Here is a 27,438-nt window from a genome sequence, read left to right as displayed (position 1 = left end):
GAGTCTTATAATGCTCATTATTTTCTACTTCCAGAATTAATGTGAAAGAAGCAAACTATATGGACAGACCTACGACACCAAAAGAGAGTATCAGTGGGTCAAGGCCATCGTCTGGCACACATGCTGTGTCAGCCTGGTCAGAAAAGGAACAACTGGTTACTCAAAAAGATTAACATTTCTACAATTTTGTAACCAAAATACAAATGTTGCTTTGCCCCCCTGTGATATTTGCAAATTGGCTTCTGTATGTTGCAATCTTATTTTTTGAGTATTTACTGTTTGAGACAATGAGAATGAAATTCATTTTTGAAGTGACTTAACTCTTTCTCTCCTAGTTGACGATACCATCGTTCATTTGACCTCGTTAAATTTAATTAATGTTTCATTTTATAAACTTTACATTGTTTTATATATAAAAAAAAGTATGCATTTCTCTTTAAGTGTTATACCAAATAAAACATTTTCTGATAACAAATGAAAACATTATTGAAACTTAATCATAACAGGGTAGTGAAATACAAATGAGCAAAATGAATAGAACATTGGAAAATAATTACGGAGAGATAGAGTTAAAGCATATTGATCAGTTGTTTGTTGCTGACTATTTATAACAAGAATATGATCTGCATCTAGGAATTTTTTGTATATTTTGCTATCACTTAGAAAAAATATTTTTCATGTTATATTGGCTGTTAATTAAAAAAAAAAATGTAAGTCATTTTATACAAAATATTGAAGAATATTTTGCATCATTAGCTGTTCTAAAATGTAATCTTAAGTGTAATATTTGTAATATTTGAATGTATTCTTAATTTAATACTAAGTAATGCATTTTGTTTAAACCTATATATTTTTTTTTGTAAACTTTTATTCATAAAGAACTTACAGTCTTTTCAACTGAGATCAGTTTAGATCTAGACAATGTGATGCAATATATTTTATTATTTCTATATTTCTCTACAACTTGAATTATTTCTTGTCTTATTGTATTCCATGTATTGTTGATGCAAGTCTCAATGGGTGATGACCAACATTTATTACGCAAGTGGGCCATATTAATTTCCGATGCTTGCGTCACAGGCCATTGCAGAACCTATTCTTCCTTTTTCTTTTCTTTAATATGCCGATATCCTGCAATTAAATTAGAAGGACCTGATGGCAATTTGTCCAGGGCCAGAAGGATGTCAGTAGGGCAACACTGGTCAAGATATTCCTAGTGCCAGTAGTAGAACAGCGTGGTTCACTTTTATGTTAACTTTGGGGAATTCAAAATAACATTTTTTTTAATGAGGCAATGGACTTGAAACCTGTGTTGCACTAATTAAATCTTCAATCTTTGCTTATCATACACAATCTACAAGTCTGGTCATAAAAAAATAGTAAAACAAAACAACAAAATGCATTGACCGAGAGACCGACTGCCCAAAAGAATTATTTGACAGACGTCAGTAAAATAGCAATAAAAAGAAACTTATGCAAATATTAGAGTTAAATTCATTCAATATACATAGCATACATGACTTTTAGCTTGAGGTTTGAGAATTACATGATTTTTGACAATCTTGGGTTTTTGAAGCTTTTTTTGTCACATAAATTATGACATTTATACACTATTAACAAACATAGATATTACAGATTTTAGTTTCAGTTTTTTAATGATGATTTTCCATTAAAAAATAAAATATTTTTTTCATAGCACTATTTCTATTAGTTAATTTTAGTTGGTTGTTTGGCTTTGGTAAATAAATATTCTGTCTTCAGAAAAGTAAAGTCTTGGTTTAAGTTCCTGGCCTCAATTACCTAAACATCAAGTTTGGTGGCTGAACTGGAGACAACTGTGTTAATCATTTCGTACTCGAGGCTCATTAGTTGTCTCCCTCTTCCTGTATGTTTCAGATCTCTTGTATTAAAAAAAAACAACTGCAAATATCTAATGACGATGTCAAGAATGCATTATGAGATTTTGGAACCAGTACTTTGAATGCTTATTATTTCTGTTTAAATCAATACAATTTTATTTTGTTCAGTGACATAGATCTACTCTATATACTTGTGTGGTATTGTATTGTTCAGTTTCAGTTTGATTAGCTATTATTTTTTTAATAAAAACTTTTCTAAACAAAATAAGATAAATATTTGTAAACTGTTCAAAGATTTGTTTTGTTATTTAGAAAAAAATAAAATAAAGTAATGACCACATTATTGAGACTATTTTTTTCATGTGTACTATGTTACAAGTATCTTAGACATTAAGTTTGTTAGGGCAGGGGTTTAAATCCTACGACATCTATTGTGTAACGTGAGTTCAGATTTTTAAAGCCTAGCCCAACTCTCTTGCAGGACTATTGAAACGGACACGGATCGAACTCTTGACCTTCGTAATGTCAGTCCGAAGTGCATACCACACGACCAGGCAGACATTTGTTTTATGTAATTTTTACAAAAGCAGGGGTGGATGAATGATGTCTTGGATAATTTGTAGATCTTAAAGTCAGATGTTCGGGATTTTCAAACTTAGTTTACAGTTATCTTCTCTTTTACGTTGTGATTTTGCTACATTCTACAAGCGATAAAATGCAGCGAATGGAAAGCGATATGTGGAAGTATAGTGGCAATGTAATGGAAGTTAAGAAAAAAACTTATAAAAGTAAATGTTGTAATAAACATCAAGCCTGTAAGAGATGTAGATATTGAATGTGTACGTGTAATAAGCCCATAGTAAATATCACTTAGTGCCACAAGCGTAAGGGCTACAACATATGTCCAAAATACATACAGAACAAATCCAGACCTCTATTGTCTCATGGTTATACCCAAACAGTTAAATTATACCCAATTAGTTGGGGCACATGGCCTAAATTGTGCCGATGGGCAAAAAAAACAACAAAAATATTAACCCAAATAGTTGAAAGGTTTCGGGAGTCCATAACAAAAATCAGGCAACGATGACCCTTGGGCAGCTTACAGCACACAGTGCTACATCCTGACAGGTGTCTGCTGCTGATCACAGCTTGTATCGTGTGTATCCAGTTTCTGTGGGGAGGTGGGAACTGCTGTGTGGACGTTAGGTTTGGATCTTAGTTAATGTCCAGTCTTTTATCTCACTGAGTTAATGTCCAGTCTTTTATCTCATTGAGTTAATGTCCAGTCTTTTATCTCACTGAGTTAATGTCCAGTCTTTTATCTCACTGAGTTAATGTCCAGTCTTTTATCTCACTGAGTTAATGTCCAGTCTTTTATCTCACTGAGTTAATGTTCAGTCTTTTATCTCATTGAGTTAATGTCCAGTCTTTTATCTCACTTAGTTAATGTCCAGTCTTTTATCTCACTGAGTTAATGTCCAGTCTTTTATCTCACTGAGTTAATGTCCAGTCTCTTATCTTACTTAGCTAATGCCAAGTCTGTATCTCACTTAATGCCAAGTCTGTATCTCACTTCGCTTATACAAAGTCTTTATCTTACTTAGCTAATGCCAAGTCTGTATCTCACTTAATGCCAAGTCTTTATCTCAATTCCCAGTCTTTATCTCACTTCGCTTATGCAAAGTCTTTATCTCACTTAGCTTATGCCAAGTGTGTATCTCAATTAGCTTATGCCAAGTCTGTATCTCACTTAATGCCAAGTCTCTATCTCACTTAGCTTATGCCAAGTCTGTATCTCACTTAATGCCAAGTCTCTATCTCACTTAATGCCAAGTCTGTATCTCACTTCGCTTATGCCAAGTCTGTATCTCACTTCGCTTATGCCAAGTATGTATCTCACTTAATGCCAAGTCTGTATCTCACTTCGCTTATGCCAAGTCTGTATCTCAATTAGCTTATGCCAAGTATGTATCTCACTTAATGCCAAGTCTGTATCTCACTTAGCTTATGCCAAGTTCGTATCTCACTTAATGCCAAGTCTGTATCTCACTTAATGCCAAGTCTGTATTCACTTAATGCCAAGTCTGTATCTCACTTAATGCCAAGTCTGTATTCACTTAATGCCAAGTCTGTATCTCACTTAATGCCAAGTCTGTATCTCACTTAATGCCAAGTCTGTATCTCACTTAATACCAAGTCTATCTCTTCTAGCTAATGCCCAGTACTCTATGTGACTAACTTCGCGATGAACCATTGTTGTACTACGACTAAGGAGGCTAGAGCATTATATCCAAACTTTGCCTGTGACACATATATTCTGATAAGTGGCAATATTTACATAAACAAATCCCCTTATGTTCATTTATTTTTAAACAGAATAAATTTATAGATTTATATAAAGCCTACAAACAAACAAAAAATCTTAAAAGAAAAACAACATCACAATCAATAATGGCGACACGCTTCTCTACTTTCTGACGTCATTCTCCAATTGTGTCACCACATTCATCAAAGCGTTGCCCCAGCGTTCAGTTGGCACATGCCACGGCACAAAGACACGCCACTTACTTGAACCTAATTTAATACCCTGAGGGCATAATACAAAAAAAAGCTTTCATGTTTTTAAATTTCTTAAAAAATAGTCAGAAAGTAACAATTATTTTCTAAATTTTCCAAAATCTTTGTTATTGTATCTTATAAATTACGGACTTTCCTTCTAGATATTTATTTGCTTGTTTTTTTTTTACCTTGCAATAGTAGTAATAGTAGAATGTGATTATTTTATGCTCAGAGACTTTGTCAAAATTTTAGATATATTTTAACGAAACAAATAGCAGATTACTTAATCATAATTTTTGTTTATCTTTAAAGGCATAATAAGGACAACAGCAGTCTACGATGAAATGTTCTACATGAAAAAAAAATCATTCAAAATATTTTAAAAGCCTTTTTTTTTTCATGAATAATTTACTCAGCCAACGTGATTTCTGCTTGTCTTACATTTAGCAGCAAATCAGTGTCAAATTCTCAACAATAGACCCAGTTTTAAGAAACGTTTCAAGGTTTTTCAAAGAAGTCGTCTGCTGATTGTTACACTTCTCTTCCGCTTCTCTCCCTTTCGTCCAGCAAACCCTCCTCCCTTGGTTTAGAACTCAACCACATCACGATTGATGGATCAGTTTAACAAGGTCTCTCAACTTTCTGGATTTCTGTGTCGACCCATGGATTTTTCTTCTATTTATATGGTGATTTCTATTGATTGGCTACGCCGCCTTATAAAAAGGCCTAAGGGCATCAACAGTCTGTAGATCGATGTCCAATGTCTTTAATTCGTCACGGCACTCTCCCAATCAGTTCGCACCTTTTCCCTTTTTTTTTTCTTGTGTTTTATATTGTATTTCTCTGCCACAATATTGTATTAACTTGGAGTCTCTCTCCCCCCCCCCAACCCAGATCAATCGGCAGCATATTCTAATACTTACACATACAATCAAATGATCGAAGACCAAGAGGCTTTACAAATCAAGAGTGATGACTTAATCGATGATAAACATAATGAGACTAATTATAGATGAAAGACAGATCGATGAGTGGCAAATACCATAAACTAAACCAATAAGAACTATTAACTGATCGATAGTCAATAGAGCGACAAATTAACACGTTGTTAGTTGTAAAGTGTAACCACAATTTAGACATTAGGCTAATAAAACTTTACTGACTTTTGTAGAACGTACACTAATAAAACTTAACTGACCTAATAAAACACTCTGAAAGACACAAAGATAAAGGCACATTCCTCGTCCCATATGCTAGGACAAATTTGTACAAATGCTCCTTCTTCCCTAGTGCTATTAGAGCATGGAATGGGTTGCCTGAGCTAGCCAGGAAAACCAGTGACTTGGCAGAATTTAAGTCAGTGGTTAACATGCATGACTAAATGCATGACGCGTAGGACGTAGTCATCTTGTTTTTTCAAGATAAGTTGAATTTATTTGTTTTAGTTTTTTTGTTACTCTTAAAAACTGACATTTTTTTTCTGGGCGGAAAGACAAGCTCCAATGTGATTCCCATTTCATCTAATTCTCTTTATAAAATTTCTATTTCTCTATCTTTGTGTTGTTTTTATTGTTCTATATGTTACGCAATCGTCTGCAAATAATCTGGCTTTTGTTCCTGAACTAATGCAATTTGGTCATTCATTTATGTAAATTAAAAATAGTAGTAAATCTAAGACTGTTCCTTGAGGTACACCTGAGTTAACTGTTATTGGTGTTGTTTAGAGCCATTTATTATTACAGTTTGTTCTCTCCCTATCAGAAAATCCTTAATCCACTGATGCAATGGACCATCAATGCCAAAATATCGCGTTAATACTCTTAGAGCATTGAAGCATACCTACAATAAGGAGAGAACAAGTGAAATATAATAATAGCTTAAAAAAAAAACTTTTATTATTTTGAATAAATCATGTAATTAATTGTTAATAGATCCAGACTAACAATTATAAATCTGTGCGATTGGAAATATTTTTACCCATTGTTTTTGTTTAGCGCAATTTCATGCATTTAGCTTGCTTAATGCGCTACGATCTAATGTAGCCCCCCCCCCCCCGGGGGAAAGAGGAGAAGAATGAAGGGAGTATCTGGGAGGTTTTAGTAGTGCCGATCTAAACTGTTAGCCAAGTGCTTGTAAAAAATATAAGGTTTTAGTGTAGCTTTTTGTTAGTTTCAAATTTGTAAGCGATGGACTAATTCTCTACACAAGGCTAGTTTCAAATTTGTAAGCGATGGACTAATTCTCTACACAAGGCTAGTTTCAAATTTGTAAGCGATGGACTAATTCTCTACACAAGGCTAGTTTCAAATTTGTAAGCGATGGACTAATTCTCTACACAAGGCTAGTTTCGAATTTGTAAGCGATGGACTAATTCTCTACACAAGGCTAGTTTCGAATTTGTAAGCGATGGACTAATTCTCTACACAAGGCTAGTTTCGAATTTGTAAGCGATGGACTAATTCTCTACACAAGGCTAGTTTCAAATTTGTAAGCGATGGACTAATTCTCTACACAAGGCTTATTTCAATTACGACTAGATGATAATTTTTTTCGATCGATTCGTGGTTAGTTAGTGGCAAAGAATAATTGTGCAACTTGACGTGACTTAAAATGGGAAGTGGGAGAAATAACGTGAACGATTTCCGCCCCCCCCCTCCCTCTCGACATTGTAACAAGCAAAAAAAAGAAATACTTAAAAAAATAAAACAAAGGCAATATAAAGGGATCATTAGACTTTTGAGAGGCGCAGTGGCTGAGAGGTAGAGCGCTTGGCTTCTTGCGTCCCTGGGGTTCGAATCCTGGTGAAGACCGGAATTTTTAATTTCGGAATCTTTGGGCGCCTCTGAGTCCACCCGGCTCTAATGGGTACCTGACTTTAGTTGGGGAAAAGTAAAGACGGCTGTGGTCGTTGTGCTGGCCACATGACACTCTCGTTAACTGTAGGCCACAGAAACAGATGATCTTAACATCATTTGCCCTATAGATCATAAGGTCTGAAATAGGAACTTTACTTTTACCTCTTAAACTTTTACTCTTTGACTTAAAACTTATTTAAAAAAAAAAAAAAAAAAAAAAAAAAAAGGAACCAACTAGCGGTAATATGAAGATTAACTCCCAGGCATTGCGAAAATGGTACAATTAGACCTATAGCTCAATTCTTTTTTATTTAGTTGACACGGAAGTTCAATTTTAGGAGATTTAGCGTCCTTGACATTTTTTAGTTCATCGTCAAAATGTCCAATAGAATTCGTTAGTAGAAACGGGTCTTGAAATTATGACCAGCGCCTCCGCATTCTAAGCTCCGGCACTGACCCTAAGAACCAATGAATAACGTATATGTCTTATATCAGCCTTTTACCTTTCTGTAGTCATAGCAAGACTCAGCAACACTGAAAGAAAGCTAAGAACTTGAACTGAGTTAAAATGTTACACGAGTTGAACGCAAGTGCAGCAGACGACTTCTTTAATCATCTCACGTGTGAAATTGGCGCCTTTGATTTGGAGTCCAAGGCTACGCTTGACTGAGTAAGCGGCAAACATTTGAAAAAAAAAGGAAAAAATTTTAAACCATTGATTGCGACAGTTTTCTTTTTTTTTTTTTTTTTTAACTTTGGAGTAAATGATTGTACGTTCCCATTTCTTAGAATATGTTTGAATGAATGTTTTATTTACTGTTGCTAGGCAGTTAAAAGACAATATGGCTGCGCTCTGGAATGTTGTCTCGATGGTTCTGTGCCCGCTCCCATCCCCCGTCGTCCTGCGGGAGGTTTGGATTAGGAAGTAATTATCTTCAACTCTGAAGGAACATCCGAAACATGTAAAACATTTTACAAACATTTTTTTTCAAGTCCCACGCCGTCCTGCGGAAAGTTTGTAATACTGTTAACTTTTTAAGGAACATCTAAGACATGTAAAACGATCAAAACAAGAGAAGTAACTCATTATTTGCGTGATCTGTAACGAATAGCATGGGTGAGATAACTGCGCTGAGTATTTATTGTAATGATGTTGTATTGAATGTATTGTAATGATGTTGTATTGAATGTATTGTAATGATGTTGTATTGAATGTATTGTAATGATGTTGTATTGAATGTATTGTAATGATGTTGTATTCACTGTTTTGTAATGATGTTGTATTCACTGTATTGTAATGATGTTATATTGAATGTATTGTAATGATGTTGTATTGAATGTATTGTAATAATGTTGTATTCACTGTATTGTAATGATGTTGTATTCACTGTATTGTAATGATGTTAAATTGAATGTATTGTAATGATGTTGTATTCACTGTATTGTAATGATGTTGTATTGAATGTATTGTAATGATGTTGTATTCACTGTATTGTAATGATGTTGTATTGAATGTATTGTAATGATGTTGTATTCACTGTATTGTAATGATGTTAAATTGAATGTATTGTAATGATGTTGTATTCACTGTATTGTAATGATGTTGTATTCACTGTATTGTAATGATGTTGTATTGAATGTATTGTAATAATGTTGTATTCACTGTATTGTAATGATGTTAAATTGAATGTATTGTAATGATGTTGAATTCACTGTATTGTAATGATGTTGTATTCACACCAGAGTATACTTCCCATCTATCCTATTTCGTTACTATCTTAACCTAGTCTCAAAGTGTCACGAAATAGATTAGGCTTCATTCGGGTAGATGTTGATGTAGATGTTGATGAAAACTGGAGAGGACGACCTTCACAAATTATCGAATTTACACAAAGTGAAAAGTCTAAACAAAGTGAAAGGTCTAAATAAAGTGAAAAGTCTACACAAAGTGAAATGTCTGCTCAAAGTGAAAAGTCTACACAAAGTGAAATGTCTGCTCAAAGTGAAAAGTCTACACAAAGTGAAATGTCTGCTCAAAGTGAAAAGTCTACTCAAAGTGAAAAGTCTAAATAAAGTGAAAAGTCTACTCAAAGTGAAAAGTCTAAATATAGTGAAAAGTCTACTCAAAGTGAAAAGTCTAAATAAAGTGAAAAAAAAAAACACTCGAGGATACGTTATTGTTTATTTTATATTATTTATTGTTTTAGCTAGACATCAACACGTGATGGAAGCGGTTCGAATTTCAATCCTTCGTGACGTCATTTTGAAGTTATATTCCGCCATCTTGTTCTTATAATAGTTTCAGCTGCACATCAACAAAAGATGAAATCGCCTTTGAGCCCTCTGGCCACAGCTCAACAATACTTTCTATGCCTTGCTACCGTTACAGATCAATACTATTGATTTGCGAATCTATTTCGGATGCAATAAAATACGTTCAAATTATTCCTCCCCCCTCCCCCCCTTCCGCCCCTTCCACATGACTTATTAAACTAGAGAGCAACTACTCTGTAATCAATATCATTACATTAATATTACTTATTTTCATTTCTTGTTTCTAAATCTTAATTGGAACAGTAACCAAACAATTTTACTGTATCGCTGCCTTGTCTTCTGGTATGTGCTTTAGAGTCTAGATTGCACTGAGTTCGAAACATGCCCGCTGCCATCTCACCCCCACCCCCACCCCCCCCCTACGTCTGCGGGAGGTTTGGGCTAGGATGTAATTATGTTCAGAAACATGGTATTTTTTTTTTTTACATCTTTTTATATTAAGCGAATTTAGTAAGCCTGAAGAGGGTAGGGGTCTACACACAACTCTTGCCCAGGACCTACACAAATATTGCCCAGGGTCTACACACAACTCTTGCCCAGGACCTACACAAATCCATTCCAGGGTCTACAGTCTACACAACTCTTGCCCAGGACCTACACAAATCCTGCCCAGGGTCTACACACAAATCTTGCCCAGGACCTACACAAATCTTGCCCAGGGTCTACACACAACTCTTGCCCAGGACCTACACAAATCTTGCCCAGGACCTACACAAATCTTGCCCAGGGTCTACACACAACTCTTGCCCAGGACCTACACAAATCCTGCCCAGGGTCTACACACAAATCTTGCCCAGGACCTACACAAATCTTGCCCAGGGTCTACACACAAATCTTGCCCAGGGTCTACACACAAATCTTGCCCAGGACCTACACAACTCTTGCCCAGGACCTACACAAATCTTGCCCAGGGTCTACACACAACTCTTGCCCAGGACCTACACAAATCTTGCCCAGGACCTACACAAATCTTGCCAAGGACCTACACAAATCTTGACCAGGACCTACACAAATCTTGCCCAGGACCTACACAAATCTTGCCCAGGACCTACACAAATCTTGCCCAGGACCTACACAAATCTTGTCCAGGACCTACACAACTCTTGCCCAGGACCTACACAAATCTTGACCAGGACCTACACAAATCTTGCCCAGGACCTACACAACTCTTGCCCAGGACCTACACAAATCTTGCCCAGGACCTACACAAATCTTGCTCAGGACCTACACAAATCTTGCCCAGGACCTACACAAATCTTGCCCAGGGTCTACACACAAATCCTGCACAGGACCTACACAAATCCTGCCCAGGGTCTACACACAACTCTTGCCCAGGACCTACACACAAATCTTGCCCAGGACCTACACACCAATCCTGCACAGGACCTACACAAATCCTGCCCAGGGTCTACACACAAATCTTGCCCAGGACCTACACACAAATCTTGCCCAGGACCTACACAACTCTTGCCCAGGACCTACACAAATCTTGCCCAGGACCTACACAAATCCTGCCCAGGGTCTACACACAAATCCTGCACAGGACCTACACAAATCTTGCCCAGGACCTACACAAATCTTGCCCAGGATCTACACACAAATCCTGCACAGGACCTACACAAATCCTGCCCAGGGTCTACAGTCTACACACAACTCTTGCCCAGGACCTACACAAATCCATTCCAGGGTCTACAGTCTACACACAACTCTTGCCCAGGACCTACACAAATCCTGCCCAGGGTCTACACACAAATCCTGCCCAGGACCTACACAAATCCTGCCCAGGGTCTATAGTCTACACACAACTCTTGCCCAGGACCTACACAAATCTTGCCCAGGGTCTACACACAACTCTTGCCCAGGACCTACATAAATCCTGCCCAGGGTCTACACACAAATCTTGCCCAGAGTCTACAGTCTACACACAACTCTTGCCCAGGACCTACACAAATCCTGCCAAGGGTCTACACACATATCTTGCCCAGGGTCTACAGTCTACACACAACTCTTGCCCAGGACCTACACAAATCCTGCCCAGGGTCTACACACAACTCTTGCCCAGGACCTACATAAATCCTGCCCAGGGTCTACACACAAATCTTGCCCAGAGTCTACAGTCTACACACAACTCTTGCCCAGGACCTACACAAATCCTGCCAAGGGTCTACACACAAATCTTGCCCAGGGTCTACAGTCTACACACAACTCTTGCCCAGGACCTACACAAATCCTGCCCAGGGTCTACACACAAATCCTACCCAGGACCTATACAAATCTTGCCCAGGACCTACACAAATCTTGCCCAGGGTTTACACACAAATCTTGCCCAGGACCTACACAAATCTTGCCCAGGACCTACACAAATCTTGCCCAGGAGCTACACAAAGGGTCTACACACAAACCCTGTCCATGGCCTACACACAAATTTGGTTACATCGACAGACGTAGACGGCGAAAAGATAATCTGTATGTGGCAAAGTATGTAGGTCACAGCTGGGGCTGCGTAGCCACGGGAAATATTGCACTCCTCATTGATCTTCCGACTCGAACACAAGCCTTATTATTATATTCTGAAATCGATAAAGTTATAGAAAATTTATTGTTACTGTCCATCTATCGTCCTTGACATTATCGTCATAATGTCACGCTGACCTATAGCATTTAAAAAGTTATTTCGCTATACATAAGAATACGGGGTCGTGGTGGCTGAATGGTAAAGCGCTTGGCTTCCGAACCCAGAGGCCCCGTGTTCGAATCTGGGATTTTAAATTTCCGGATTATGAGGCCACCTAACACTAATGGGTACCTGAATTTCGTTGAGGAAAATAAAGGTAGTTGAATGTTGCACTGGTTACACGACATCCTATCTAGTACAAGTTCTTTCCCTTGTTCGATACCAAAACAAAATAATTGCCAATAGTTAATTAACTAATTGGTTACTTTTTTTAAAATTGATTCTTATTTTGACAGGTACAAGAAATAATTATGCAAATTTCAACTTGATCCGAGAATGAGTGTGGTAGACGTAACGTGTACAAACATTTCCCAGACAGACAGACAGACAGACAGAGTGAGTTGATATAAGCTTGGTGAAAAGCTGAACTGAGCTCCCAAGCTCCTTGGATGACAGAAATGATCGTCATCGAGTTTGCTGGAGGAACTTTATATTAAAAATATTTTATACCATATTAACTTAAACTATAACAATAAATTTAAAAATATATGTAAGAGTTTAGAGAGAACAATACACCCGCGGCAACACACAAGGGACAAACGATTTCCTGTATTTTGAGTTTAAGAAATGCATTTTCCCGCAGCACACACCCCATCGTAGCAAAAAGCCGTTCACTAAAGATGGGTTACATGTCGAGGATTAATCATTTTAATTTGAAAATTTAACAAGCAAAATATTAAAAAGAGTCTCGACATTAAAACTACATCTACCAATAATGTACCAATAATGTACAAGTTATTTCCCTTATTCGATTTCAAACAAAATAATTAATTACCAATAGTTTATTGACTAATTGAATATTTTCACTCATTGATTCACGTTATGTTTGGTACCATAAATAATTGTTTAAAGTATCAACTTGATCGGAGAATGCGTGAGAGAGAACTAGTGTTAACAGTAATTTAAGGGGACCAAACACAACAAATTTAGCCACATATGTGAATACTGAAGTATTAGTTTAATTAAACAATTAAACAAAATAATATAATGAATTACCAGTAATAGATTGTCTAATTTGCCACTTTTTATTTAACGATTCGTGTCTTGCTCATGCCAATGAATAATTGTGCGAAATTTCAGCTTAATCCGAGAATGGGTTGTGGGAGAAATAACATGTACACACTTTTTGCCAGACAGACAGATTGAGTTGATATAAGCTTTGTAAAAAATCGGTATAATATAATAACTTACCTGAGCAAGTTGAAAAAAAAGTGTATCTATAAATTGAGCTATAATGTAAATACAACAGAGAGATTGTGTCCCTTGAAAAAAAAATTGTCTTCGCCCCCTCCCTCCACCCCCTTTTTTTTCTTGTTTTCCCTTCTCCCCAAGCCGCGATTTTAGCTCTGGAGAAACTTTGCTTGAAGTCTTGACATTCAACTCTTCGACCTACATTGTGCATATGAAAGCACCACACTTTAGCATCCTGTTTTATCTAAACCAGCGGTTCTCAACCTTTTAAGCTCGGCGACCCCTTTTTACAATCCCCTACTCTGCCGCGACCCCACCCCCCCCAACACACATACAGAAATAGAAGAGAAGACAATAACAATCCATATTTTTCGATGATCTTAGGCGACCCCTGGCAAATCGTCAATCGACCCCCAAGGGGGTCGCGACCCACAGGTTGAGAACCCCTAATCTAAACTATACAGTAAACAACTAAGACTTCTTGAGCGCTTCCACCAACGATGGACATACGGTGTCAGGACCGCACTACAAACAGCGATGTCCTTGCCAACGCCGGTATGGACAGTATAGAGGGACTTTTTTAGGGTCCGACAGTTACGCTGGGTAGGGCACTTATCCCGTATGGGAGACGAACGTATGCCAAGGGCTGTCTTTTTTGGTGAGGTAAAAGGTGGTCGACGTAATAGAGGCGCCCCACGGGAACGCTTCAAAGACCAGCTTAGGCGTCAACTTTCCTTGGCTGACATAGAAGAGAGCACCTGGTTGCATGCGGCCTCAGAACGAGACAGCTGGAGGTCACTCACGAAGGCCGCGAGATACACATTTGAGACCAAAAGAAAATTCTCTACCGAGGACATACGCAGACGGCGAAAAGAAAATCTAAATCGACCACCTACGGACAATGATTGTGCTTGCCCTGGATGTGGCAAAATATGTAGGTCACAGCTGGGGCTGCGCCACGGGAAATATTGCATTTCTCACTCGAAGACAAGCCTTATTATTATTATCTAAACCTGTTCGCGGCATACAACTGGTTTATTTTTTGCTGTAGCTAACCCAAGTGTGCTACCTCTAAAAGATTTTTAGGGTGTCGTTTTACTTAGAAATAGCCAGCGCGGCTGCAGGTCAAACATTTGGATATACAGCCATGTACATGTATATTTTCTGATTGTCAATAGCAGATCAAGTGGCTTGTTCTATTTTGAAGTGGTCTCCCATAGACCATGCTCATGTTGTCAAAAGCAAATATTTATGAGCTTCCTGATGTCACGCGCATGCCCTTTCTAAGGTAACTTCAATGTACAAGATCTCACATAGCGGGGGTAAAATAAAAACTGCTATGGGAAATTTGAAAATAGAAATAAAGTATTTCTAGTCTTCTCGCTACAGGAAATGTGGATAAGCTAGGTATTCTAAAGCTATATGAGCTTCTTTTTTTTTTTTTTTTTTTTTTTTTTTTTTTTAAGCACAATACTTTCTCCCCTACCCCTCGCTATTTATAAGAAATATTATAATAATCTCAGAAATGAAGTATTTATATTCGTCTATAAAATCATACGTGTGGTCGGCGCAGGGTTAGGAGTAAAGGGACGAACAATATATTGCTCAGTTAGGTGACAGTTAGGTCAGCAGTGTTGCCCCCCCCCCCTCCTATTTTTTTTTTTTTTTCAACATTTACCTTATGGCTTTTTATTGGCATTTACAACTTCGGGAACGGTTGCTAAGGGCAACGAGTGCATTGCAGTTGCGCATCATGTCTTGTTACAAAAAGAAAGCCGCCATTTAAAAACCAAAATAAACGTTTTCTATTCCCTTGAGATATCTTTAAGTATCAATTTAAGCATTTTTTTTAAATAGATGGAGGTCTTTTAATTAGAGATTACCCACTATTTTAGTATTTCTGGTGATGGACCTTAGTGGGAAGCATGGTCGAGAGGCCGCGTAGGCCTGCGCTTGAGCTTGGCATAGCTTGGCTATCTATGAAGGGGTCTCGAGGTACTGAGCGCCTAAAGGCAGCACGGAAAACCTTCTCCCAGATACTCCCTCCCCCCCACTGGCCCACAAATGAGATTGAACCATAATGCTGTGAGCTTGCTATAAGCACGAAAGTAGCGCTATATAAAAGCAATAATTTAATTTTAATTCAATTTTACAGAATATAGGAAATATTGATTAATATTATCTAGGTTTTTTTTTAAATGTATGTTGGGGATTTTTCCTATAAGCTAAACAATGCCAAAGTTGTTAAATTAGACTTCACTGTTGCTAACCATATAAAAAAGAATTGCGCGTAATTGTAACAATATCACAATGGGAAGCAGTTGATCTTCGTATCAACACTCCTTTATTACAGCTAATTAAATGTCTATTTGTTTTAAGTTTGAAAGAGAGTGAAAGTATAATGCTACTTTTTTTAATTGAAACTATATTCTGCTATACAACAGAAAAGCTTAGAATATTTGATCCTGCAAGACTAAACAGAAATAATCTAGTACCTTTTAAGAAACATAGCATATCAACGCTCCCTTTACATACAGTGGCGTAGCTATGGTGAAAGGATCGGACGGGGGGGGGGGAATTTGAAAACCCCCTGCCCCCCACTTGAGGGGGGGCCCCCAACTGAGTGTTCGTTTTTTTTTTGTCTTAAATTCAATACCAAGTATTACGCCATTATCTCATGTCACGATGTTTAATGTCACAATGCAGGGGCCCTTAAAGAGGTCAACCCCCCCGGGCCCCCCAAATGATGGAAAAATTCCTAGCTACGCCTTGTTTACACAGCACACCGGATACAGTAAATCGTTAGCTATTTGTAAGTGTTTCTGCCATTTTTGACAATCTCCAAATCTGATTATCATTTTTGCACTTTAAAGCAAAGTAAAATCTTTATTTCAAAGCTCTTTTCGCTATTAGCACAATGTACTTTTTTGTTTTTTTAGTTGGCAGCGGTGATCTTACAATAAAGCGTCCTCACCACATGCTCCTTCACCTATCCCTGAGTCTGTTGGACCGTTGGGGCCCCACACAAGATTTTTCGTCTGCCTTTCTCCATTCCTGTACTTTGCCATGTGTATATTCTCTTTCAGAGAAAGGCCCGTCCATTCTTTTATGTTGTAGCGCCCTAAACATAATTAATACATCGTTTTAATCATTATTAAATGGAATCGTCTTTTTCACGATTACGAATATCAAAAAAACATTGAACAAAATTGTTGTTTTTTGCCGGCGAGTTCTAAAAGTATTGGCGATTGGATTTTTTTTTTTTTTTACCTATCCCTTAGTCTGTTGGACCGTTGGGGCACCAGGCAAGATTTGTCGACCGTCTTTCTCCATTCCTCCCTTTTTTTTGCCTTGTTTAGAACCTCTCTCAATGGCAGGCCTGTCCATTCTTTAATGTTGTCCTCCCATCGCTTTTTCTGTCTGCCTCTTCTTCTTTTGCCTGGTACTGTTCCCTGAAGGCGATTGGATACAGGGATGCAAATCTATCGGATACAGGGATGCAAATCTATCGGATACAGGGATGCAAATCTATCGGATACAGGGATGCAAATCTATCGGATACAGGGATGCAAATCTATCGGATACAGGGATGCAAATCTATCGGATACAGGGATTCAAATCTATCGGATACAGGGATGCAAATCTATCGGATACAGGGATGCAAATCTATCGGATACAGGGATGCAAATCTATCGGATACAGGGATGCAAATCTATCGGATACAGGGATGCAAATCTATCGGATACAGGGATGCAAATCTATCAATAGAATCCTTTTGGTGTGCAAAGTACGCAATTATCGATAAGCGAATTTTAACAAATAAAACCATATACTATTTTGCTTTGCATTTTTCAACACTGTAAAAGCATTACGCATTGACTTAATATAGTCTTATGTTCTCATGCAAGGCTTATCTTCTTATCTTATATAATACAGACGTTACTTCAAAAAAAGAAGATGATTACGTCCTACGCGTCATGCATTTAGTCATGCATATTAACCAATGACTTAAATTCTGCCAAGTCACTGGTTTTTCTGGCTAGCTCAGGCAACCCATTCCATGCTTTACATTCATACATGGTTTAAAAATGATAGTTCTCCGTATCCAGAAATTTTTCAAAACTCTCACTTATAACTAAGTAAACCATAAACCTATATATAAACACACACAGACACAAACGAATATTTTTTTTCTTGCATTCTATGTGTCGACATTCTCCGTCGAGTGGGGCGGGCGATCCCCCCTACCGTCCCCCCAGGATCCGCCTTGATTTCTCAGAAGATAATTCTACCGTAGCCTTTTTTTTTTTTCTCTCTTCACCCATAAGATGAATCTAAAACAAGGTGCAATTTTACGACATTGAACCTTTTGATAGCGACATCTAAATCAAATCCTAGGAGTGGTTACGGTCTAAGATTTCGCTAAGTGTCTCCCAGGGCCCCCCTCGAGTTAGCCCCCGCGCACTGAACATATTGTATACCGTCCTGTGGGGATCGGTCCACTCCATTTTCTCGTGTTTCAACGCATCCTGCTATTTGACGGCAAACAAACGGACGCGTATTCAAGCAGAAGTGAATTCCCCAAAAGTCACGTGTGTCTTTACGACAACTGAAATGGTCGGATGAATCCGAAAGTGAAGTCATAAAAGGACGGTTTCTTTCATTTCTCCTTCAGTTAACTAAGTCCGTGATCCAGCCCGAAGCTTTGTTCTTCGCTTACGGTCTCGCCGAGTGTTGAAAAGATGTCTTTGTCTACGTCTGCGTATTCATTTAACAGAGAATGCATCCGGGCCATTTTTTTTAAATTCGATCTCTCTCACTCTCTCTCTCTCTCTCTCTCACAAAAGAAAAGGAAAAAAAAATTTCTTTTAAAAAGAAAAAAACCCCGAAAGACTTTTTTAAAAAAAGGGGATAGGCGGTGGGGTGGAAGAGAATGTGGAGAATGATAGAGATTGTTGTAATATTTATAGCCATAATCTTTGCAGGTGGCGCTGTAGTTTTCCTTGTTGCGTTCATAGATCTGTTTACGTATCTGTGACATAGCCACACCCGGAAGCTGAGATCAAGGTCAATGTCAGCGCCTCGTTCACAATATTTGAACTCATAAGCTGCTTAAAGTTTTTACAAAGCTTATCATAAACTCTGGTAAAAAGTTTGTGAATGTCATTCCTCCCACACCCATTCTAAGATCAAGTTGAAATTTTGCACTATTGTTTCTTATTCCTACGAAATCAATAATCAATAAAAAAAAATTAACCAATTAGTTAATTAACTATTGGTAATTAATTATTTTGTTTGGTAATAAATTGTAATAGACAGATGTGGGGGTATAAGCTTAATTAGTTCCTTGTATAATTTGTGTAGAGAATTGGGTAACAAAAATAATAGATAACTATGAACCTTAAATATTCATAAGCACCTCGCTGGCACAGTGGTTAGTGTGTTGGCCCGAGGAGGCTTGAGCTCGAATTCAAATCGTGCATTTTTAAAAATAAAATGCCTTTAAAAGCGATCACGGTAACATTTACACAGTGACCCAGATACCCCCATTCTTTCCCCCCCCCCCTCCCCCTTTCCCAACTGGTCCAGACGAGTGATAAGATCAAGGTGCATTAAGAAAGCTAAAGCATGAATCTAGCCCGCGGGCCGTATTTTGGGCACCACTGCGCTAATCAATAATAATTGGTAAAAATATTTGTAATCGTACACATTTATTCTTGGTAGTCTAGATCTATTACAAATGTAATGACATGACTGATCCAAACTAATCTATTCAGTTACACTTAATAATTTTTTTTTGTTTAAAGTATTTTTTTTTCTTGTTATCTCTTACTGGGAAAGTATAAATGGTCAATGGCTTTAGAGAGCTTAAGTATTGTGCTAATAAAAGTATTAAAAAAAACAAAAAATAACAACTTAGTATAGATGTAAATAAAGTAATTCCTCCTACAAAAAGTTTTGTTGTACGTACATCTATTGAAAAATATGCACAAGGTAGGTTACCCTCTGAGTATCAATATACAGTATCTAAATATAGCATCTCCAGTAACCGCGCTATTCGTCATACGCATGGCAAAGAATGAGGACAGTATTTCCAATGACAACGTAAACCTAGTTACAACCTACATATTTTGCCACACCCGAAGCTGAAAAAGTCGTTGTCCTCCGGTGGTCCATTTTGTATTTGTCTAATGCACCTGTCCACAGAGCTGGTTCTTTTTTGCGTCTCAAATACGTGTCTTGCGACCTCTCCGAAGACATTAGCTGCCAGATTTAAATATAGTGTCGATTATCTCTAGACATAATTTCACAACACTCTCATATTCGGTTAGATTGAAGCGCCACAAAAAAACAAGCAAAAATAGAAGAATCCTTTTATAAAAAACAAAGCTTATCTTAGGGGAAGAACTCAGCACTTACAACTGAATAATGTAGAAGTTTTCCCCTTTAATCGATATCAAACAAAATAATTGATTACCATCAATTAATTATTAATTGATTAATTTTTTAAAAATTTTTCATGTTTTGTTAGATATAATAAATAAGTATTTAAAGTTTCAACTTGATCCTAGAATGAGTGTGGGAGAAATAACGTGTACAGAGCTTTTACCAGACAGACAGACAGACAGACAGAGTTGATATACACTTTAAAAAAACAACAACAAACCCTCTCGATATTTTAAATACAATAAAAATGTGCACAGAAAAGACAATTTGGCAACATTCGGCTCCGTTAAAAGACACCTGGCAAGCTCTGACGAAGACTTTGTCCAATAACTTAGAGTAAAAGTTCTTATTTTTTTTACCTTTACCTAACCCTTAGTCCAGCGGTTCTCAATCTTTTAAGCTCGGCAACCCCTTTTTACAACCCCCCACTATGCTGCGACCCCCCCCCCCTCGCACACACCCATACAGCAATAGAAGAATAGATAAAAACAATCCATATTTCAATGGTCTTAGGCGACCCCTGGCAAATCGTCAGTCGACCCTCATGGGCGTCGCGACCCACGGGTTGAGAACCCCTGCCTTAGTCTGTTGGACCGTTGGGGCACCATGCAAGATTTGTCAACCGTCTTTCTCCATTCCTCTCTGTATTTTGCATTAGTTAGAACCTCTTTCAATGTCAGGCCCGTCCATTCTTTAATGTTGTCCTCCCATCGCTTTCTCTGTCTGCCTCTTCTTCTTTTTCCTGGTACTGTTCCCTGAGGGAAGGTCTTTACGAGCCCCGAGGATCTTGTAATATGGCCATAAATTTTTAGCTTGCGTTTTTTTTTTACGATAGTTAGCAGGTCATCATGGGGTTTAATTGCTGCTTTAACCGTGTATATTATTACGATAGTTTTTGCAATGTTGAAATGATAAATGCATTTTAAAACAGAAGGGCATAAACATAAAGGCACATTTCTTATTCCTTAAGCTAGGACGAATTTGTACAAGTGCTTCTTGTTCCATAACACCTTGAGATAAACGGGTTGCCTGAATCAGCCAGTAAAACCAACGACTTTGCATAGTCTCTCATTAACTTGCACGACTAACAAATAGATACGCGTAGGACGTAATTATCTTCTCTTTTGAAGGAGCCTCTGTAAAATATAGCACAAGATAAGCTGCTTTAAAACTATAAATATATGTTAGATGTGCCTTTAGAGTAGAGATGGGAAACGAACCGAACCCGAACCGAACGAACCGAACTCGAACCTCACTTATGACCGAACCGAACCGAACCCGAACTTTGAAACTGCTTGGTACGAACCGAACCGAACGAACCCTCCTTTTCTTAACCGAACTAATTTTGCAATTTTTACATCCCTTTTTATATTTTGGGTTTTAAAAAAAAATTACTTAAATATTTTATTTAAATTCTAATGATTCCATTATACTTTGAAAACTTGCGAGGGGGTGGTGGTGGTATTTTGAAAAAAAAAAGCGGCTCGCTTTGATTCCCATGGGTTTTTCCGTACTCTCCCCTAACCTTGAATTTTCGCGGGCTGTTTGCAATATTGGTTTTGAGTCGAATAGGCGCCCTCTAATTAGATCTAGATCTAGATTCAAGTTCCTAGTAAGTAGAAAGTTGACATTAAAATATTGTCACTTTTATTTGAGATGGCTGTTAGTTGAGAGTAGAATATTTTTTGCCGATTAGAGAGTGTAGATATAAATAAGTTCATTTGTGTTCTAGTTTAAAATAAATTTTAATTATCTTCTATTAAGTGATTTATTTTTACAAAATTGTGAAGTATTCTATATTGGAATATTATCAGTGGCGTAGCAAGAAAGGGAGAGGAGGGTGAGAAATGTGAAATCCCCCCGGGCCCCCAAATTAGTGTTTTTTACAATAAATATTCAATATTACGCAAAATGCAGGGGCCCCCAAAGACGTCCAGCCCCTCCCGGGCCCCCAACTGATGAAAAATCCCTATCTACGCCCCTGAATATTTTTTACTATTATTCTGTTTTGCATTATTGATCATCAGTATTTTTAATGCAGCGTTTCTCAAACTTTGGGTCCTCTCCCGTGGGTGGGAATGGTTAGTACCTTGAATTGGGGGATGGGGAGATGCAACTTCTTGACAAAAAAGGGTGTCATAAAGTGTGTGTGTGTTTTTTCTGGTGGCGGTAAGAAGAGGTTAAGCGATTGATTGGTGTTTATGAATTAAGGATGATGAAATTAGCGTAATGCAAATGTGAAACGGCAGACAATCTTAAGACATGAAAGAGTAAAGACGTTGTTTTGTGGTGACCTAGATTTTGTTTAAATATCAGTATATTTCATTAATATTACACCTCTATCTCAAGTTAAATATGTGAATATTGTAATAACAGTTAGGCTATATTTAGTTGTTCACATAAGAACTTTATTTTAAAGTTTATTAAGTTTATATATTATTATAAGGCTTGTCTTCGAGCCCGAAGATTAGTGAGGAATGCAGTTTTTCCCATGGCTGCGCAGGCCCAGCTGTGACCTACATATTTTGCCACATCCAGGGCAAGCATAACCATTGTTCGCAGGTGGTCGATTTAGTTTTTCTTTTCGCGTCTGAGTTTGTCCTCGGCAGCGGATTTTCTTTTGGTCTCAAATGTGTATCCCGCGGCCTTCGGGAGTGAACTCCAACTGACTCGTTCTAAGACCGCATATGACCAGGTGCTCTCTTCTATGTCAGCCAAGGAAAGTTGACGCCTAAGCTGGTCTTTGAAGCGTTTCCGTGGGGCGCCTCTGTAACGTCGACCACCTTTTAGCTCACCAAAAAAAAAAGACTCCCTCTGGCATACGTTCGTCTCCCATACGGGATACGTGCCCTGCCCAGCGTAACTGTCGGACCATAATAAGTCCATCTATACTATCCTTACCGGTAAAAATATAAAACGCCTATATTGGTTCAATTGTACTAGCTGTTCGTAAGCGACAAACCAACGACCAACTAACAAAGAAAGGGGGCATCGAAAAAAAAGTTTTATTTTTATTGTAACTTATCTGAATATTAGTATAATTACATGTTTAAAAATTAAAATATATTAAGTGGAGATGTCATTTTATCTTCTAATAAGACCTTGTCAACTGTATACTGCTTTTTGCGAGGCGCGTATGCACAATATGGGTCAAAACGTTTTGAAGAAAACATTTTAAAACATCCCCGCTAGTGTGATTCTTTTGCATTTTTTTTTTGTCTCAGAATAGTCGAATTTCTTCCGTATATTGCAATTTATAATAGTGACGACTTATGTGTGAAAAAATCCTCGATAGAGACGTCTTTACACGAAGATTATTTCTTTAAAAAGATCACGCCCATTATAGAAGTACGTGCGCAATATGTAGGCCTACCTAGAATGTCCCTTGCATAATTATATTGGCCAGGTCTGCCTCTTTATTATTAGATTTAATATGGCCCTCGACTTTTTTTTTATTATGATGAATAGTGCGTTCTGAAAGAAAGCACATCGATATTAGCCTTTTTAAATAATTCGCTTAGCGCCGAGTCACGCCCTGAATTAAACCACTTGCCGACTTGAGCGAAAACCTGCCGCATGTTCATTTATCTCCATTAACTATCTCCATTAAGAAATTTTTACAACGCTTTAAATGTATGTAGGCAACATTATTTTGGCAAAAGTATTGCCCATAGGCCTATTATATATTGCAAAGTATTTGTTTTATGTAAAAATTCAAATAAAAAAGTTTTAACTAATAAATTGAATTAAACCTTATAACTTAATTTTGCTATTACATAATTTCATAACATCGAACCGAGCCGAACCCGAACTTTAGACCTGACCGAACCGAACCGAACCCGAACTATACTCGTCATCGAACCGAACCGAACTCGAACTTAAATCTGACCGAACCGAACCGAACCCGAACTTTAAAAGTTGGGTTCGATTCCCATCTCTACTTTAGAGTAGACATCTGTCTGATGTGTGACAAAATAGCGTAATAACTCAGGGGCAAGCAACTCGACGAAAACGGAGCTAGAGATAATAAGGATGTTTATTGCCCCGATCTCCGTCTCGACAGGTCTGGAAAACCAAAATTTCTCCACCTGTATGGTGACATGTATACACTACGCAAGACAGCAGGGCTTATGTCCTGGGCTTTTGCAAGAGAGAATTTGAGCCTCTCAAGCCCCCACTCAAATGGAGTTTGATGATGATGATGATGATGATGATGGTGATGATGATGATAATGATTATGATGATGGTGATGATGATGATGATGATGATGATGATGATGATGATGATGATGATGATGATGATGATGGTGATGATGATGATGGTGGTGGTGATGATGATGATGATGATGATGATGATGATGATGATGATGGTGATGATGATGATGATGATGATGGTGATGATGATGGTGATGATGATGATGATGATTAATTGTCCCGATGAAAACGAAAAGATAAAAGACAAATATAGAAAATAGTCAACAATCAGTTTTCTTCTTAGTAGTACCATCTCAGCTACCATCTCAGCTTTCTTCTTATCTACCCTCTCAGCTTTCTTCTTATCTACCATCTCCGCTTTCTTATCTACCATCACAGCTTTCTTCTTATCTACCATCTCAGCTTTCTTCTTATCTATCATCTCAGCTTTCGTCATAGCAACCATCTCAGCTTTCTTCTTATCTGCCATCTCAGCTTTCTTCTTATTTACCATCTCAGCTTTCATCTTAACTAGCATCTCAGATTTCTTCTTATCTACCATCTCAGCTTTTGTCATAGCTACCATCTCAGCTTTCTTCTTATCTACCATCTCAGCTTTCTTCTTAACTACCATCTCAGCTTTCTTCTTATCTGCCATCTCAGCTTTCTTCTTATTTACCATCTCAGCTTTCTTCTTAACTAGCATCTCAGATTTCTTCTTATCTACCATCTCAGCTTTTGTCATAGCTACCATCTCAGCTTTCTTCTTAACTAGAATCTCCGATTTCTTCTTATCTACCATCTCAGCTTTTGTCATAGCTACCATCTCAGCTTTCGTCGTAGCTACCATCTCAGCTGTCGTCATAGCTACCATCTCAGCTTTCTTCTTATCTACAATCTCAGCTTTCTTCTTATCTACCATCTCAGCTTTCGTCTCAGCTACCATCTCAGTTTTCTTCTTATCTACCATCTCAGCTTTCTTCATATCTACCATCTCAACTTTCGTCATAGCTACCATCTCAGCTTTTGTCATAGCTACCATCTCAGTTTTCTTCTTATCTACCATCTCAGCTTTCGTCGTAGCTACCATCTCAGCTGTCGTCATAGCTACCATCTCAGCTTTCTTCTTATCTACCATCTCAGCTTTCTTCATATCTACCATCTCAACTTTCGTCATAGCTACCATCTCAGCTTTCGTCATAGCTACCATCTCAGTTTTCTTCTTATCTACCATCTCAGCTTTCGTTTTATCTACCATATCAGCTTTCTTCTTATCTACCATCTCAGCTTTCTTCTTATCTACCATCTCAGCTTTCGTCGTAGCTACCTTCTCACTTTCGTCATAGCTACCATCTCAGCTTTCTTCTTATCTACCATCTCAGCTTTCGTCATAGCTACCATCTCAGCTTTCTTCTTATCTACCATCTCAGCTTTCTTCTTATCTACCATCTCACCTTCGTCTCAGCTACCATCCCAGCTTTCGTCTTATCTACCATCTCAGCTTTCTTCTTAACTACCATCTCAGCTTTCGTCATAGCTACCATCTCAGCTTTCGTCATAGCAACCATCTCAGCTTTCGTCATAGCTACCATCTCAGCTTTCTTCTTTCGTGGGCGAGGGCAGTTTAGACCAGTAGCTAGTGGCCACTTCGTACAGACCTGTGACGTGGCAACGAGCTATTGATCTAAACTGCCCACAGGTTGTGACTTTGCAGGTTAGTGTTCATGCCTTCTTTAACAACGGACCTCATTCACCAATCGTAAACAAACAAGATTTAGCCACGTGATACTGTATATCTTCTATACAAATTATGATCCATAGTGGCTGTCACGTGATACGTATTTTTCATTGTTTTATCAATATTCTGACGTGGCTAAATGTGTTTATTTACGATTGGTGAATGAGGTTCATTGGTCTCTGTCAGAGCAGCCATTTGATATACTGCACTTTTCGTTATCTGGGCTACTGAAACAATCCGATCAATTAGATCACTGTAGTTCTCTTCCAGTGGTTAAAATGAAAACAATTCTGACATATACACATATATACAACACTCTGTATAGCTGCTCTTTAGATCCGCGTTTGAGCAGACCTAGCCTCGGTTTCGACAGCGTATTTATAAACGGCGATCAAACACGACCTTGACACTGAGATTTATAAGTGTCGGTGTTCTTTTGACATTTGAGATAAAAAAACTGACAAATGTTCATTACAATCGAAGATATTGTGAAGAATTAAAGAGTTGGGGGAGGGGGTGGATAAGGTAGCCAAACTTAGAATGCGTGTATTTTTTTTTTACAAAGCTCACTAGCCAGGAGGGACCACAGATAGATTAAGATGAATAGATTTCGAAGACAGACACGCGCCTTTTATTCATATATTTCTGAACCAGATATAATGTTATAACAATAAAGTTATAATGAATCCTTGGTAAAAATTTTAATAACAAGCACACATGGAATGGCCACTACCGGTATCTAAACTAATAGTTTTGTTGGTCTGCTGTCCGTCCGTCCTTCCGTCCTTCCACTCCGTTTAGATCTAAGAAACTAGAAAAAATATTGAAAATCCTATATCATTATATTTTAGATCTATTTTAAGTTCTGATGCAACGGCTACTTTTTTTTTCTAACTTATTTTTCAAAAATAAACTATGCAAGCAGTTTATTCAGAAAATACACCATTCCTACAACTATTCCCTATTAATTGTATAGAACACGGGAGAAATAATAAATAAGGGGAACAATACCACGATACATTTTTACAAATTCTAATGCTAACTGTTTTGCCGTTTTAAAAAAAATGTTTACAAAAGTAGTATATTACTAAATCAAGTTTTTTCCGTTATACAAGATTCATGCATTTATTATAAATGACAAAGAATAAATTCATTATGTATATAAGTCAAATCTAATTTAAAACAACATTTTCACATAAAGATAGCTATGCCTCAGATTTCTTTCTTTTTAACAGAACAAAGTGATTACCCGTTTGTATACCTATAAATAAATTTAAATATAAAAAAAATTTTATGTTGAAATGAAACATATTTTCTATGTTTAAATGTGATCCCGCGTCGGTTATGGCCTCTCCCTCACCTCGACTCGTGTTCCGCATTGCAAGATATAATTCTGTGGCGTTCTAAGAAAGTTTTTGTGTGTGCTCCAAACAGTCACATTCATATAGAAAAAAAAAATATTGAGTCAGAAAATGTGTATTAAAGGTAAAATCGGCAATAAATGTTTGTAAAGAATATTATTCTT

At 37.6% G+C, this 27,438-nt stretch overlaps 2 protein-coding genes across 2 annotated transcripts in view; one reads left to right on the top strand and one right to left on the bottom strand.

Annotated features, from left to right (window-relative positions):
• The window catches only part of LOC106054962 (uncharacterized), a 92,877-nt gene extending 90,721 nt beyond the window's left edge, over positions 1-2,156 (top strand). Inside the window, exon 52 of the mRNA XM_056004219.1 lies at positions 35-2,156. Within this exon, the coding sequence (XP_055860194.1) occupies positions 35-173 (139 nt within the window). The 3' untranslated portion in view covers positions 174-2,156. The remainder of the gene's footprint in view (positions 1-34) is intronic.
• A 2,173-nt stretch (positions 2,157-4,329) lies between these two features.
• Positions 4,330-25,481, bottom strand: LOC106054964 (uncharacterized). The gene is made up of 2 exons (XM_056045593.1): positions 24,486-25,481; positions 4,330-4,449 (listed from the first exon to the last, which is right to left on the bottom strand). Exons 1-2 carry the CDS (start codon positions 25,479-25,481, stop codon positions 4,330-4,332), a joined length of 1,116 nt encoding a protein of 371 aa, XP_055901568.1.
• Positions 25,482-27,438: the final 1,957 nt, after the last annotated feature.

This window comes from Biomphalaria glabrata, chromosome 11 (assembly GCF_947242115.1).
Source record: "Biomphalaria glabrata chromosome 11, xgBioGlab47.1, whole genome shotgun sequence".
Lineage (NCBI taxonomy): Eukaryota > Metazoa > Mollusca > Gastropoda > Planorbidae > Biomphalaria > Biomphalaria glabrata.
This window is presented reverse-complemented; position numbering and strand designations above follow the sequence as displayed.